The 16,388-nt window shown below is 35.5% G+C and overlaps 1 protein-coding gene across 1 annotated transcript in view; it reads left to right on the top strand.

Moving 5' to 3' along the window:
- Positions 1 to 16,388, top strand: part of LOC111382319 (transcription initiation factor TFIID subunit 1) — a 26,593-nt gene that overhangs the window by 4,898 nt on the left and 5,307 nt on the right. The window contains exons 2-17 of the mRNA XM_023006255.1: positions 223 to 534; positions 2,036 to 2,154; positions 2,629 to 2,797; positions 3,078 to 4,179; positions 5,497 to 5,699; positions 5,833 to 6,070; positions 7,036 to 7,372; positions 8,538 to 8,747; positions 9,001 to 9,093; positions 10,191 to 10,397; positions 11,222 to 11,425; positions 12,910 to 13,387; positions 14,858 to 15,045; positions 15,184 to 15,303; positions 15,512 to 15,568; positions 15,646 to 16,333. Of these exons, the coding sequence (XP_022862023.1) occupies positions 223 to 534; positions 2,036 to 2,154; positions 2,629 to 2,797; positions 3,078 to 4,179; positions 5,497 to 5,699; positions 5,833 to 6,070; positions 7,036 to 7,372; positions 8,538 to 8,747; positions 9,001 to 9,093; positions 10,191 to 10,397; positions 11,222 to 11,425; positions 12,910 to 13,387; positions 14,858 to 15,045; positions 15,184 to 15,303; positions 15,512 to 15,568; positions 15,646 to 16,333 (4,725 nt within the window). The remainder of the gene's footprint in view (positions 1 to 222; positions 535 to 2,035; positions 2,155 to 2,628; positions 2,798 to 3,077; positions 4,180 to 5,496; positions 5,700 to 5,832; positions 6,071 to 7,035; positions 7,373 to 8,537; positions 8,748 to 9,000; positions 9,094 to 10,190; positions 10,398 to 11,221; positions 11,426 to 12,909; positions 13,388 to 14,857; positions 15,046 to 15,183; positions 15,304 to 15,511; positions 15,569 to 15,645; positions 16,334 to 16,388) is intronic.

The raw sequence follows: 16,388 nt of genomic DNA, 5'->3' as shown, positions 1-16,388 counted from the left end.
GTGAGGAGGAACATATTAAACCAACTTTATTTTACTTATTTAATTTGCACAGGGCATTGAGGTCGAGAAATGGTATTTGATGAGTATCGTATTCGTTTTTCTTTTCCAGTTGTTTTATAATACGAATCTAATTCAAACGTTAGTGCTATTGGAAATTCTCTTTGGGGTGTTCTTAGTGTTGTAACATGTGAGGAAAAGCCATATTTGTCCTCTTGAAGTAAGGCGAGTTTCTGATTCTGTGTTGTTCTCTACCTTCATCTCAACTAGATTATGATGAGAAGGCAGAAGATGCTGTTGATTATGAAGATATCGACGAGCAGTATGAAGGACCAGAAGTCCAAGCTGTTACAGAGGAGGACTATCTGCGGAAAAGTTATCTTTCCAAAGAAGTTGCAGCATCTACTTTGGAGAATGCAGCTTCTATCTATGATGATGAAAATTACGATGAAGAAGAAGACGAAGACGAAGACAAAGATGAAAAGCAACACAAGGAGGTGGAAAATAGTGATGTACATCAACCTTTTCATTCTCCAGGTTTAAATTTTTAGCTCATAACCTTTGTAACCCTAGATAGAATATTATGTGCTCTATTTTCATTATGATCTTCTGTTGTTGAGATTTGCATATTCCATGCCCTTCTACTCTGCATTTTAAACTTTGTGGATCATTATGTATCTCAAGACTGTTAATTCGGTATTGCTGAGCTCAATATGATTTGTAATGGCTTCTCAATTGTATAAAAGTTGTTTGAAATTTGATTCTGTGATACCATGCTTTCCTTAATATTAACTAGATCAGAAGGACAAGTTTCCAAGGAACGGAAGTCGAAAAGCATCAATAGCAGGGCTTGAGGGGTATGTGTCTGCATGTAGGGCTGGGTTTGCCTGCATTGTCCATTGATTTTTGTCCTCCTAAATTCTATAGATCGTCCAATATTTGTCATTTAATTTTACTGCTCCCTTCAATTTTTATTCTTATGGTGATCCAATTGCTGTGCCCAGCTACCGTATGTGTCTGGCCTGTGAAGTTTATGTGTATCTATTCAGCGTTTTGTTGATTTGGCAGTATAATTTAGTGAATTATTACAGTTTTTATTCCTACTAACTTCAAAAAGATTGTAGAACTTCTGAAAGTGCATTATAAATTCTCCATGGATGAATTGCATTTTTATTTCATGAGAGCAGAAAAAGGTCTTGATTGAGATTTTATACTTTGTAGGGTAAACACGGGCTATCTTCTGAACATATTGAAATGTGTGATCTAACTCATCTAACTCTACCAATACTCTCTTTAGGTGTATTTTGATCTGTGTAAAGATATACTTGTAGGTATGCATATAGGTATGTGTATGAATTATATTTGTGTATTTCATATATCTGATATTTTTTTTTTACCTGCATCTATGTGTATATTTTATTGCTTCAAATGAGAACTGTCAATAAAGTTTTAAATTTAAATTAAGACTTTCATAGTATTGCAGTTCCTCTGCTTTTCAAGCAGTACTTAGAAAAATAACTTCTGATGGCTAGACAATGCCCGGCACCAAAAATTAATCAGACTTTATTAGTTCTCAAGATTTAATACGATTCTAGTTCACCCAAAGTTAAATTACTGTTATTCCAGTGATTAATTATTGGAAAGCTACGCTTAGAATTATAAGGAAAGTTAAGCAACTGTAAATTATAGACTTGATTATTTTGGGTGGGGATAGAATTTTCAAATGAAGATGTATCCATCCATCTCTTTTGGATTTATGTGCTGTCTGACCCAATGTTAGGTAATGGAGCTAATAGATCAAAATAAACTAATCAAGTCTAGAGTGATTAATTAATCCTTCAGCTATTTCGTAATCTTTTGGGTAATGGAGGTTATGCAACTGTCCATAGTTTTGTTTAATCACCATCACGACTACAATGATTTGTGCTAAATAATAAGTCCCACAAGGAAGGATCCTATTTTTGTAAGTTGTTAACCCACTTTAATAATTTTTTTTTTGCATTTAAATTCATCCTTTCAATTTAATGTCCACTTGCAGGTGAGCAAATTAGTGGTCATGAAGTGCTATTACTAGAGAAAGAAATCCAAGAAGACATTCTTTTTAGAGATGTACTAGACTCTGAAAATTTGGATGCTGAAGTGGTGGACGCCGGGGAGGTTAGAAATCTGTATATCAGAACATTATCCAATCCAAATCTCATTCAATGATTAGATTTAGTTTTTCCGTCTCCCTGAATTCAAATGATTAAGTTCTTATAGCTCATGTTTTTGAAGCATCTGACATCTTTGCCAGCCAATTGGTACTTTTTGAGTATTGCTTTTCTCCATTTTTTATGTGTTTGAATGATATCCTTCATTCATAATGACTTGAAAGTGCCATTGCTCTTCCTTTCTTTTGTCTGTTTTCTTTTCTTTCATGAAAGAAAACTTATTATGAAAGGAATGTAATCAACACTGGAGGACAAAATGTTCTTAACAACCCTAAATCTTGTTGCCCTTGATGATGCTAGGCTGTCTCCTCTGAGCATCTAATTACAAACATGTTGATTTGCAATTAAAAACCCATGTGTCGGCTTTGTTGGTGCAGCTATGTTACTTATAATTGTACGTTTGCTACAAATTATTTACCAGGAGGAACAGAATGCTCCAGAAGAGCCAGCTGGTGATGGCTGTTCAGCACCACTTCCTATACTTTGTGTGGAGGATGGGATGGCGATCTTAAAGTTTTCTGAAATTTTCGGCATTCATGAGCCCCTAAAGAAAGCAGTGAAAAGGGATCGCCCGTTCATTACTCCCAAAGGTCCTTTTTTTTGAGTTCTATAGTATAATGATGGTCCTGATGAATTATGAATGGCCTTGTACAATAGAACAATTAAGTCAAAAAGTATTTTGTGCTCTCTCCATGTTAGATTAATGTCAAAATCTTTGGCATTTCGGTTTCTTGTCTGCCTTACTGATTAGCTTATTCTATTAGTCTCTAGCCTTGATATATCACAGAATTTTTATCTACTGTTATCTTCAATTATCAATCTCTATGGCATTTGGCTAATAGCAGCATAATTTCTTTCCCATTCTTTCAGAGAGGCACAAACCCTTGGATGCCTGCTGTATGGTTGAAGAAGATGAAGAAAACTTCTTGAAGGAGTGTTGGCCAAAATTTTCTGGGATGAGGGAATCATACGTGACTAAAAGTGAAATTGCCATGATGGATGATGTACTGGAGTCAGAAAACTTTTTAACTGTTCAGGGAAATGGAAAGATTGCCTCAATGGTCGATGATCATAGGAAAGATTCTTGTTTTAGTGCTGAACCAATGAAAAAGTGTTCTTCTGTAAATACTTTTACTGAATGGAGTCCACCTCCTTTACCCGAACTGTACCTACTTGAACATCAAGATTGGGAAGACAAGATTATCTGGAATAACTCGCCATCTTCGAATGATGTTGGTGAGGGTTGTGAGCTTTCTGGACCTGATTCTGAATCGTTGGCCTATAGGGAAAGGGATTTTGAGGCTGAGGCACAAGCTATCACGCCGGAAACTCAAAGTGATCTTTATGAAAAGGATCATGGTTCTTTCCTGCGTAGTCGTTCTGTTTCAGTGGAACCATTTGGCTCAGAAAAAATTTCTGGACGTGCAAATCTTTCCTTTCTGGGAGGTAGATATCATCCTCAACTTTTAAGGTTAGAGTCTCGTGCAGACATGGATGACCCGAACACAGATTTTGGAGACGATGATGCTTCCAAAGCAAAACTCTGCAATGATACCATGAAGCGTTTTAGCAACCTCACATTACAGAATAGGGATATAGTGGGAGAAACATGGTTAGATAATATTGTATGGGAACCACATCAATCCATTGCAAGGCCAAAGCTAATTCTTGATCTCCAAGATGATCAGATGCTTTTCGAACTTTTGGACAATAAGAGTGCGAAGGACCTTTGGCTTCACGCAGGCGCTATGGTCAAAGCTCGTTCTGTAATTCCCAGCAATGGGGATTCACTCGAGGTACATGGTCATCGAGGCATATCAGCTGGCCAGTTCAATATTGCTAATGACAAATTTTATCCAAATAGAATATCTTCTCAGCAGCGGGGCTCACATTCCAAAAAAAGAACCGATCATAAAAATTTGCATTCTGTACCAGCACTTAAACTACAGACTATGAAAGTGAAGCTAAGCAAGTAAGAGTTTATATTTTCACTTTATTTATTTCGGTCATCTATGTTAATTGTGTATTGAGGCTGATTTCCAATCTGTAGTGGTTGGTGCTGCTCTGATATGTATTCTCTATGTTCCTCTTTTTTAGGTCAGGCAATATAGAAATCAAGTTGCTTGAATTTTTAGTTTGCTACAACATGTCTGCATACATAATACACGCGTACATATGTACTTACATATCAAGATTGGATTTTTCTCTCATTTATTTATTGATTTATTATTATTATTTTTTTCTGAGGCGGCTCTCACTGCAAGCAGTGTCCAATGGATTGTGTACGCTATGGTACAAGTAGCTTACTGTTGTCTAATTGTTCCTCATTTTCAAATTTAAATTTTTGCACAATGGCTTAGCATGGTATATATGAACTAATTTTGTGACAAATTTAACCTTAACAGATTACTAGGCCATTAATCAGAAGGGGAAAAAATATCTTACGCCCTCTCCTCTTTTTCTCTGCTACCATGGCATTTAGTTAATACCTCTGTTATGGTACTGCATTATTTATCCACCATCCAATAGCTATCCCTTTTGTTTTCATTCTTTTCTCTGCCTGTTTTATTGGAACAAAATACAAGTCCGAAAAGTATAACTGTCGTTATTCAAATATTTAATGATCATTAAATGTTAATTAAGTTCGTCAAATACGAAACCTAGGACAGAGGCCTATCAAAGATCAATGAGAAACTGATCAGCGAAATTATACCGATATTGTTGGTCAGGGGAGTAGTGTCATGTGAAATTTTAAAGAAAATTCGCAAGAAATAATAAATTTTGTCTCGGTCACCAAATAAGCTAGTTGAGTGGTGAATTTGGAACAAAGATTTATATATCAATGAAGCTTCTAGTATATTTTTTTTCTTAGTTTAAAGTGGAAAAAGGCTAGTTATTGCCGATGATGGCAACCATTTGTATTTCACAGGTGTTTTGCTTTAGTTCAGGTTTCCAAAATCCAAATTCCATCTTTGTTTAAAGAATAAAATTGAAATTAATACTTTAAGCCATCTTCTTGACCATATTTCAGTGACGTGGCAGGAATAAACTGAATCAAAAAAAATTTGCGGCACACAACTATCTTTATGCATTAAGTTAGCAAAATCAGACATATGCACACGTACATGTTTGTCTGTTTATTCCTACCTGGGTGAGATTTGTTATTATTTTAGGAGTCCATTATTATGTACCTGATACTTGAAACATATATGATTTATTATTTTGCATATCCATTTCATATTTAGCTTAAGATTTCTTTACCAGTGTTGAAGTAATTTATTCTTTTCAGCAAGGATATTGCTAATTTTCACCGCCCGAAAGCTTTATGGTATCCTCATGATATTGAGGTGGCTCTCAAGGAACAAGAAAAGCTACCTACACAGGGACCAATGAAAGTTATACTGAAGAGTTTGGGAGGCAAAGGAAGTAAACTTCATGTTGATGCTGAAGAAACCATTTTGTCAGTTAAGGCTAAAGCATCAAAAAAGCTAGGTCAGTTCTCTTTTTCTTACAATAAGGTGATGCCTGTATTTATTGCAGTGTGTTTGCATTGAACATTATGTGTGCGTATAATCTATCTTTATAAAATCCTGACCACGAACTTGATGTATTTTCCCTTATGTAGATTTTAAACTATCTGAGCCAGTGAAAATATATTTTTCGGGAATGGAGCTTGAAGATCACAAATCTCTTGCAGAACAAAATGTTCGTCCAAACTCCGTGTTGCATCTTATTCGTACAAAAGTACATCTACTGCCCAGAGCGCAAAAGCTTCCTGGTCAGAACAAGTCTCTTCGTCCTCCTGGGGCATTTAAGAAGAAATCTGATCTTTCAGTGAAAGATGGCCATGTTTTCTTAATGGAGTAAGTTTTCAAGATTTTTTGTTATTTAAATATTTTTCTCATTGAAAGGTCATTTATCTTATGTGAATCAAGGTAATAATTATATGTTCAATGTTGTATCTTCTTGTGTTTGATCAGCTTTTGATTAGTATGATCTATTGCGTGAAGAACGGTTTATATAACATGTCCTTACTCGACAAGCTTGAAGTTTGAAAACCAAGCTTTGGGTTCATTGTTAACAAAGTAAGAGCATATTTGGGGAAGTGTTTATAGGCGGCTTAAATTATAAATAGATAAAAATTAGTGGTGAATAAGTGGGTACTACTTGTGAGTTTTTCGAAATGTGTGGATAAAAATTGACTTGAGAATTTATAAATAGTTTTTAAACAAGACCAAAGCATAGGCTAATATTATCAGAAAGAAACCTTTTATCCAACGGTCCTCGAAAAGTTCCTAACTTGATTTCTATACAGCATAGGCAAATTAATGCAAACACTCTTAATTGGTTGCATGGCATATTGAATTTGGTATCCAATAGCAATGACAATAGGTCATGCAATAAGCAAGAGCATTCTTGGTTGAAAGCACGTTATTTCTGGTGATTTAGAGCCTTGTTTTTCATAATGTTCAAGGGTCAAGTGCATTTGTAATTTTCTCGGATTTTTGGTCCTTGAGTCTTAATTTATGATTTTTGTAGTATCACATATTTCTATGCTTATTTTTGTTGAGAAAAAAATCTCCCAAACGCAGAATGAGTGCTGCAGTACTAAAACAAAAAAGGGAGTCATGAAGAGGACAAAACAAATTAAATTTGATTTGGAAAACTGTCGCCACAATATGAGGAGGAGAATCTATTAGCACAAAAAGCTTCACATTATAATTCTTTCCTCACTGCTTCNTTTTTTTATCTCTTTTATTGTAAAAAAGGGTTCCTGACCACTTACTCGAACTTCTAAAATCATTATTTAAACAAATTTTTTATGCAGATACTGCGAGGAAAGACCTTTACTCCTGGGGAATGCTGGAATGGGTGCAAAACTTTGTACGTACTATCAGAAATCTGCCCCTGGTGATCAAGTGGGCAGTATGCTTCGTAATGAAAATCAAAGTTTGGGGAGTATCCGCATACTTAATCCTGCTGATAAATCTCCTTTCCTTGGAGATATAAAACCTGGTTGCAGCCAGTCATGCCTTGAAACTAACATGTACAGGTCACCCATATTTCAGCATAAAGTGTCATCTACAGATTATTTACTGGTACGGTCTGCAAAAGGCAAGCTTTCCATAAGGCGTATTGACAGGATTGATGTTGTTGGACAACAGGTAATTGTAACATCTTATTCCTCTGATTCTACCCCCTCCCCAGATAAGTCTGTCTTCTTATTTGCTGTGTTCTAAAAGTACCTTTTTCTGTAATTGTCTAATTATGTGAACTTCTAATGAATTTGCTGAATCTGATTATACATTCTAAATCTAATCTGTTGCATTTTACCATCACCAAGTATTGAATTCTCATAACATTTTATTCTCATAAGCAAGAAGTCTAACGTAAGTATTTATAAACATAGAGACATCTCCAAGTGGAAGAAGGAATAGGTATTCATTCACCTATATAACTCTTGGTTTATTAAGTCTAACAATAAGTCTAGTTACTAAGGAAAACCCAATTAAACTTGAATAGAAAATAAATCTTGACTTAAAATAAAACTCATGGATCAGAAGGTCCAAATCATAACTAATATTGAAACTATGGTTCTCAAGGAAGATTCTCCCATTTCTGTTAAAAGTGAGGCATATCTCCAGTTTTTTCCTGCCAATCAGTTGAGGTATATAAGACACTGCTTTCTCACCTTTATTCATTATGTTGATTTTCCAGCATTTCGTTTTGCCTTATGTTGATCATCCATCACTTTTGCCACATCTGTTTGCATTGTTGTGGATTTGATGCACTCCTCATACTTTTAAAACATGTTTTAAAACTGTCAAGACTTCATCAAGCTCTATCACAAGATGCACAATGCAATAATGGTCTCATTCATTTGGGGAAAGGACAGGAAGCATTTAACTTCATGAGATATCGACAAAAAGAACCCTCCTTTCTCACTTGTTTGTTTTATTTTCGTTTCTTGGGACTTAACTCCAATAATTTAGCTGATATTATGAGGTGTACTCCTCAACAACTGAATTTTAAAGGGCATTGGAGGTGCTGACAACTATTATTTCACGATGATCCACCAGAGACAAGCACCAAATCCAATTACAAAGCCATGTTGTTTATTTTAATCCCCCCCCCCCCCCCCCCCCCCCCATCAAGTTCAACAAATTTAGAGAACGGTGCGTATGGTGTAGGTTGCTGGCCTCATCATTCCTTTTTCCATTTGTTCACTTCTATCTTGCTTTGCAGCATTCAGTTGCTATATTTTAAATATTTAATGTAAGTTTGCTTTACTGTTAAATGCCTTTTTCTGTCCCTAACTGTAATCTACAGGAGCCTCACATGGAAGTAATATCGCCTGCAAAAGGTACTGTGCAGTCATATAATGGGAAGAGGCTACTGGTTTACATGTATAGAGAGTTCTATGCTGCGGAAAAGCGTGGTTTGCATCCTTCCATACGTGCAGATGAGTTGTCTGCTCTATTTCCTAGCTTCTCTGAAGCTGTTGTTCGGAAGCAACTGAAAAATATTGCTGATTTACAGGTATCATGCAATTTTGATCCCCCCATCCCCACCCTTCAAAAAATAAAATAAACCGCAAAAACAAGAAGATAACAAGTGAAATAAAACATACAAACAAACTAAATGAAAAGGAAGCAAAAATTGGAAATAAAGAATAATGCAGAAGACATGCCTCCATTTAGTTGTAACAGCAGTAATTATATCTTTAAATTGCTCATTCTTGATATTCCGTTTGTTAAAATAAATCATATTTCCTGCATGTGCAATGTACCAGAGGGGACCCAATGGACAACTTCTTTGGGTTATGAGGCGCAATTCCCGCATCCCCTCCGAGGAAGAATTGAGGAGGATGGTGACACCTGAAGATGTGAGTCAATTTTGAACAGCTTATCTTGTTTAGACCCTCTGAAGGGACCAGATACCTTAAATATATTTATATAGTCTTCCAATGATTGATGGCTATCCATAGTTTCAAAACTTGAAGAAGAGTGTATAAGTTATAAAATTTAGACAAACGATTCATGGCAAAAGTTCCACGTTTGCCTACCAACTTAAAACAACTGGAACTAGGTTGGGCAGATATTTTAAATTTCGATAAGCTTCCAAGTGACATTAACATGCCTTTACTTGGTTAACATTTTGGCATCTTTGGCTCTGATCATATAGTAAGATAAATCATGGTTCAAAGGGCTTATTGCTTCAGAGGGGGGTCAGAGAGATGGAGTGTTACAAACCTTCCGGGATTTCTTAAACATAGGTGGCTTGTCTACATAGTTCATACTATTTTTCAACCAAAGCAGTGTCATGTTCGACCTGGCAAATTTGCCTGAACCTTGAAAGTCGAAAAAAAAAAAAAAAAAAAGAGAGAGAAGGACAAGATGTTGTCCACTAACAGAAGGAAGAAGAGGAGTATGGAAGAATCATTTGTGTATTTTCAAGAGTCATCCCTCTTGGCTGAGATAAGTTATTAGAAAATTTGTCAAAATTCATTTATGTCGTTAATGTCCTTGTAAAACTTGTCTCAATTAAGATTGTCAGATTTTAGAAGTTTGTTAATGTCATGAGATGTGTGTTTTACATTTTTTAATTGATAAAAAACCTTGGGAGGCATAATTTCTGGGTTCAGTTATCAGTTTCCTCCTTTTTCCATGCATTGTGTATCATTTGGATGTAAAAGATGGCAACAGATTGATATTGTCAAAATTTAAATTACCTCATTGCATGAATCTGTTGTTATGCTACACTCCTATTGTGTCAAAGCACAAAGAATTTTGACGTAGGATCTACTTGAAATCACCCAAACAGGATTACTGTCTCCTGGTGTTCTTTTTTTATTTATTATTATTATTATTTTTTTCCGACCATCTTATCTGCACATTTTTATTATTTAAGGTGATGAATATTTTTTATTATTGTTTTGATAGAAATAGAGAATTTATTACTTCTTTTTACTGATTGCCTTAGGTGTGTGCCTATGAGAGCATGCTGGCTGGCCAATACAGGCTTAGGCGGTTAGGAATCACTAGGCTGACTCATCCTGCAGGCCTTTCGTCTGCAATGAATCAACTGCCAGATGAAGCAATTGCTTTAGCTGCTGCATCACACATTGAAAGAGAATTGCAGATAACACCATGGAATTTGAGCAGCAATTTTGTGGCCTGTACGAAAGAGGTAAGCTATATCTTCTTCCCTCTCTGCTGGACTCCCTTTTCATCTTTCCCCTTCTCCTATCTTCAATAAAAAGTGTAAAGGAAGAAAGACAAAACCCACCCCTCCTCAAAAGTAAGGAAAAAAAAAGTGAATTGACATTTTGGCTTTACCGTATACAGTATATTATCTGTTCTGTTAATATACTGTGTGGTGAATATTTGTTAAATGATAGCTTTGATTGCCTTGAAAGTGTCTGCAGACTTGCCTGGTTTAAGGGCAACCTGTCATGCAGGCAATTGACAACTTTAGTGCATTGCTTAATTGAGTAACTATGTAGCACGGACACTCTAACTAGGTTAGCGTGTACTCTTCGGACACTCTATAATAATCATTTTCCTTTCTTCCTATAGTTATTATATATTTTTAACTCAAAAGTTTTTAGTAAATAACAAATAAGTACTTATATTTAAAAGATTTCAACAAAAAAGAATCAATAATAAGTATAAAACTAAATTTAAACTATATAAATAAAGAATTTTAAAGAATTTAATGAACGTGTCGACGACGTGTCGTGTCGGTACTTTTTTGAAAAATCATGACTCGACGTATTCGACATGTATCGTGTTCGGACACATGTGTCCGTGTCGGTGCATCATACTTTTTAAAGAATCAATGTTTTTTTTCTTGAACGGCTATGTTTGTTATCTTTTAGTTATCCTCCAATATATCATATTTTACACCTTAAATTTGAGCACTTTTGGGTTGCCTACATTGTGATATACTTGCTTAAACAATAAATTTTTAGGATCATGTATTTGGAAATTGATCTTACCTTTGATATTCAGGATGAAGAAAAGATTGAGCGTCTAGAGATTACTGGTGTTGGTGACCCTTCTGGACGGGGTCTAGGTTTCAGTTATGTTCGTGTAACTCCTAAGGCCCCAATTTCAAATGCAATGGTGAAGAAGAAAGCAGTTGTTGGCAAAGGATCAACAGTAACTGGAACAGATGCTGATCTGCGTAGATTGAGCATGGAAGCTGCAAGAGAGGTGGTTGTTTTGCTGCACCCAAATGCTTATATGACTATGATATAATAGAATTTGAAATCATTCTGGATCCATAATTTTTTACTAAGCCTATGTTTGAGCCCCCTTTTTATGATGAAAATGAGGTTTGTAATAGTGAATTTTTGGAGAATTTGTGGTTAAAAAGTGGAAACAGTTTTTAGTTTACGTGCAAAATATTTTATTGTGAAAATGTATGGTTGAAAATGAGTTTGGAAAAAAAATGAGTTTTTAGATAATGAGGATAAAACAGGGGTTACATTTTCAGTTCTCGTTAATAGATCTTTCCTTTTCACTCCTTTGTTTGTGCTTTTTATTGATCTTTATTGACTGCATTGGAACTAGTCCCAAAAATTTAGTGGTCCTCATACCATTCTGTGATGTCTAATTGTGATAATCCTGATGGAAAAATGTTGATTTAAGATAATTTTATTTTATTTTATTTATTTTATTTTATTTTTTTTGCTTCCATTCCAATCTTTTCATGCTTAATAGGTAAAGATTTGACGTGTTGCATTTCTACATTGTTTTTGGTGGTGGTCTTAGACGGGGAGAGGAAAATGAAATGTCGAACCCCCTGGGAGTTAGATTTACATGTGTAGTGGGGAGATAAATAAACTTTTGAAGTTTTATCAATTTTGTTGTATATCCATGATGTCCAAGATGAACAGGGATCTTTCTCTTAGAATTACCCGTCTTTTTATGGGCTAATTTGACCTATGAAGTGCTCCTAGTGAGGAGACCTGTTTCTTCTGGTAGATGTTGGACAATAAGAAATCTGATATAGAGCTTTTTTCTGCACGTTTTCTTGAGTTTTGTGTCTTATGAATTGAATCCCGTAACTTCATGATTTACATAAGATCTTAATGGTGCTGAAAGGTTAGGCTCCACAACATTGTTGGAAATTAACTATTTGTAGGGTTGAGGCGGAGAGATAAAAGGCATTATTTTTTCTTTATGATTGTACAATATATAGTTATATCTTACTATTTTTATGTAAAATTAATTTTTTCGTAGTTCTTAATATAATTATTGAAACAATTGAGTTATTGTGAATCTATATGGAGGTCAACTCTGATCCCTGCATCGGACAGGGGCCTATTGATCTATCTGTAAAATACAAAGAATTGCAAGGTCTATTAACTTAATTGGCGCTTAATTCAAGGGGAGAAATGATTTTTTTCCCGTGTGGAATCTTAAATCTTGGAAGATTGTTTATATACATATTCCTAGTTACTGAGAAACACAATGAACAAGCTTGACACCATGAATATTGTGTCTCATTTTTCTTCATTATACCCTTCTGTATTGAGTCTTGAGGTAAGTTAGAACACTCCCCGACAATTCTGAGGTATTGGTCTGACATTATTTAGAAGGTTATAAATAATACTGTTTAATATTAAGCTAATATATATTACATAATTTAAATGTATTCATCGTACTTATTGCATTTTCCTTCCTTTATATAGCTTCTCCTTAAATTCAAAGTTCCGGAAGAGCAGATTGCCAAACTAACTCGTTGGCATAGGATTGCTTTGATACGCAAGCTTTCAAGTGAGCAAGCTGCATCCGGTGTTCAGGTTGATCCAACAACAACAAGCAAGTTTGCTCGAGGACAGCGCATGTCTTTCTTGCAGCTTCAGCAGCAGACACGAGAAAAATGTCAGGAAATTTGGGATCGGCAAGTTCAAAGTCTTTCTACTGCTGACACTGAAGAAAATGAGAGTGAATCGGAGGCAAACAGTGACTTGGATTCTTTTGCCGGAGATTTGGAAAATCTTCTAGATGCTGAAGAGGGCGAAGAAGGTAATAATGAGTCTAATCATGATGGTGCAGATGGTGTCAAAGGACTTAAAATGCGACGTCGCCCATTTCAAACTCAAGCAGAAGAAGAAATTGAAGATGAGGCGGCAGAAGCAGCAGAATTGTGCAGGATGCTAATGGATGGTATGAAGTTCGTTTTTATTGTACTGTTTCAAGTTGCTCGGCATTAACTGAACCAAAAAAAAGTTGCTTGATATCTTTTGCAGCAAACTGTTCACAGAGCATTCTTCTAAAAATTAATTTACAAATATGGTTGCCTATCTAATTGAAATTGGATGATGCGGGATATTGCTTTGATGAACTTAAACACACTTTCATTGCATGGTGGTAATAATGATGTCATCAGGGATATGCACATGAGAGCTATAACCAGTTGTCCTAAAAAATATTCTAGTGGGTTTTTGATCACTTAAAGATTGTACTGATGTCATTTGTAAGTAAGCAATACTATGGCGTGTTCTTTTTACCGATGGTATTGTGTTGGTGGCTGATGCTAAAAGAGGCGTTGAAGACAAAATTTATATAGAGGAATGTGCTCCTCTTTATAAGGTTTTAGGGTCAACATGGTATTCAGGCAGTTGGTCAACATCGTATTCAGGCAAAACACTCAAGCCCGCACTTTTTAGGAGAATTGTGCACAGTCCACAGCTCTGATACGCAATGAATCTGGCTTACATGTGAAGGGGCTTGTTGGAAACAAAATTAAATAATATGTGTCTTCTATCTAAGAGCTTGATCTGTTACATAAGTAGGTTTAATAAGAGGAATCATTTTTAAAGTGTTTTGGAGAGAACATTTTGAAACTTTGTGTTGTGAAATTGTGTATAGAGGATATTTTAAAGTAATAGTGCACCTCGGAAGGTAGTAGGCTGACTCTCATGAAATCATAGATGTTCATTACTATCTTGTTTTCATCATGAAATTGACTTCAAAGTTGGAGTTCATAAAGAACTAAGAGTAAACAATTTTGGTTTCTATTCCTCATCTTCATTAGGATTGAGAAATCAAGACAATTACTTGATTGATTGGGGTTTTTAAGTGTAGGATACATTTTTATGTGATTGAAGATGTTTATAAGATCAAGGGGAATTCTAGAAAATTTTCATGAGGGTAACCTTGCTTATGGGAGAATGTGTTTTGGCAAATTTCTCACCAATTCGTTTCACATGCTATTGAGTTTTCATTCCATTTCATGCTTATTTTGGTACAGCAGTTCTTTTCGTTTTATTACTCTGGTGCTGAAGTTCTAGGAGCATGTTTGACTTAAACTAAGCTTAAAACAAAGTAAAGGGTACTTTGAAGTAACTTTTTGTTTCCAAATATGTTCAGATAACTTACTTTTTTCATACTTTCAAGCAAAAAAAAAAAAAAAAAAAAAAAGTAAGTCATTTTGAAAATAACTTTGACCTTATTCTCAAAATGACTTGCTTATTTTCAACTTTGATCAATAATTAAAATTATCGATTTTAAAATTTATTGATATACATACATGTAAACTTTTTATGCTTGGGATGCATGCTCTGTGTTTATTTTAGTCTATTTTGTAATGGATGTATTCTGATGGTAACATCTGACCGTTAAAATTATCTGTAGATGAAGAAGATGAAAGGAAAAAGAAGAAAAAAGAGCGAGCTTTTGGGGAGCAAGTGGGACTGGCCTCAAAATCGATGTTTGGTCCTGAAAGCAGTGAACGAATTAAGAAGAACTCCACAGTTGTTAAAAAAACCTCCCAGTCCGAGGGATCCTTTGCATTTAAGGAAATTACTAAAAATCAAAGAGAGGTCAAAAACGTTGTTTTTTGTACTGTTCAGTTTGCAATGCGTTTTGACATTGAGAGTGCCTACATTTTATTTTATCATTACAGTATGGGTTCTCTGTGTAAAACTCTGATAATTTTAATTTTTCACTGATTGGTTCAGATCGAGAATTTTTCTGCTAGAAGGAACCTATCGGCAAAAGTAAAACCGAAGAGAAAGAATGACATCGAACAAATGGGGTTACTGCATAAAAAAGTTAGAATATTAGGGGATGGAATGAAGGTAAGTGTCCTTCCCTTCTTGTGCATAAAGGGTATGTTTGGTATGCAGTTTAACTATGTATGGTACGAAGTTTTAAGTATACCAAATTTGTTCAGGACTTACTGATGGTGGATTGTCTGTGAATATACCCACTGTCTTTTCAATCCCAACTTGTGGACATTTAATTTTATTTTTTTGTACCTTGACACTGCTGCTGCTTGAAAATCAGATAATCAAGGAAAAGAAATCAGCAAGAGAGAGTTTTGTATGTGGGGCTTGTGGCCAGGTATGTTACTATTCGCAGAATTCTGTACTTTTCCTGGACATTGTATATCTACTAGTCTATACTTCTTGATGTGCCAGCTTGGTCATATGAGGACCAACAAGAACTGCCCTAAGTACGGGGAAGATTCAGAAACACGAGTCGAAAGAATGGATCCTGATATGGCCCTTGGGAAACCTAAACCTAATTATGTTGATCAAGTCGAGCCAACCCCTCAGAAAATTATTCCTAGAAAGCTCGTACAGAAAAGTGCAACAAAAATTGCTGTGGTAGAAGCACAGGAAGACGATAGGCCTAGTGCAAAAGCAAAAGTTCTGAAGGTCAAATGTGGGTCAACGGATAATCTTTCTGATAAACTCACTCCTGTGGCCCCACAAATTTCTGACAAACCAGTTAAATCAGATGCTGAAACAGGACATAATGCTGCTGTCAAAGTCAATAAGATAATTTTTTCAAACAAGACGAAACCCGAAGATTCTCAGGTTGAATCACATAAGCCCTCTATAGTAATAAGGCCACCAATGGAGGGTGAGAGAGAACAGTCTCATAAGAAAATTATTATTAAAAAGCCAAAAGAGATTATTAATGTGGATGAAATTAGCCAGGAAGGAAGTGTTGGCCATGAATACCGGAAAATGAAGAAAATTATTGACTTGTCGAGTCTTGATAAGCATAGGGAGCTTGAAAGCCAACATCTCTCGGAAGGGACGTCAAGGATGAGAAGTGCAGAGGATATGCGACGGTGGGAAGAAGAAGAGAAAAGGATAACTGCAGAAAGGCACAAAGAAGAAAGAGCCAGAAGGGCGTACGAGGAAAAAATGAC

Source organism: Olea europaea, unplaced genomic scaffold, assembly GCF_002742605.1.
Source record: "Olea europaea var. sylvestris unplaced genomic scaffold, O_europaea_v1 scaffold2471, whole genome shotgun sequence".
NCBI lineage: Eukaryota > Viridiplantae > Streptophyta > Magnoliopsida > Lamiales > Oleaceae > Olea > Olea europaea.
The sequence above is the reverse complement of the archived record's forward strand: the minus strand, read 5'-3'. Positions and strand labels throughout refer to the sequence as shown.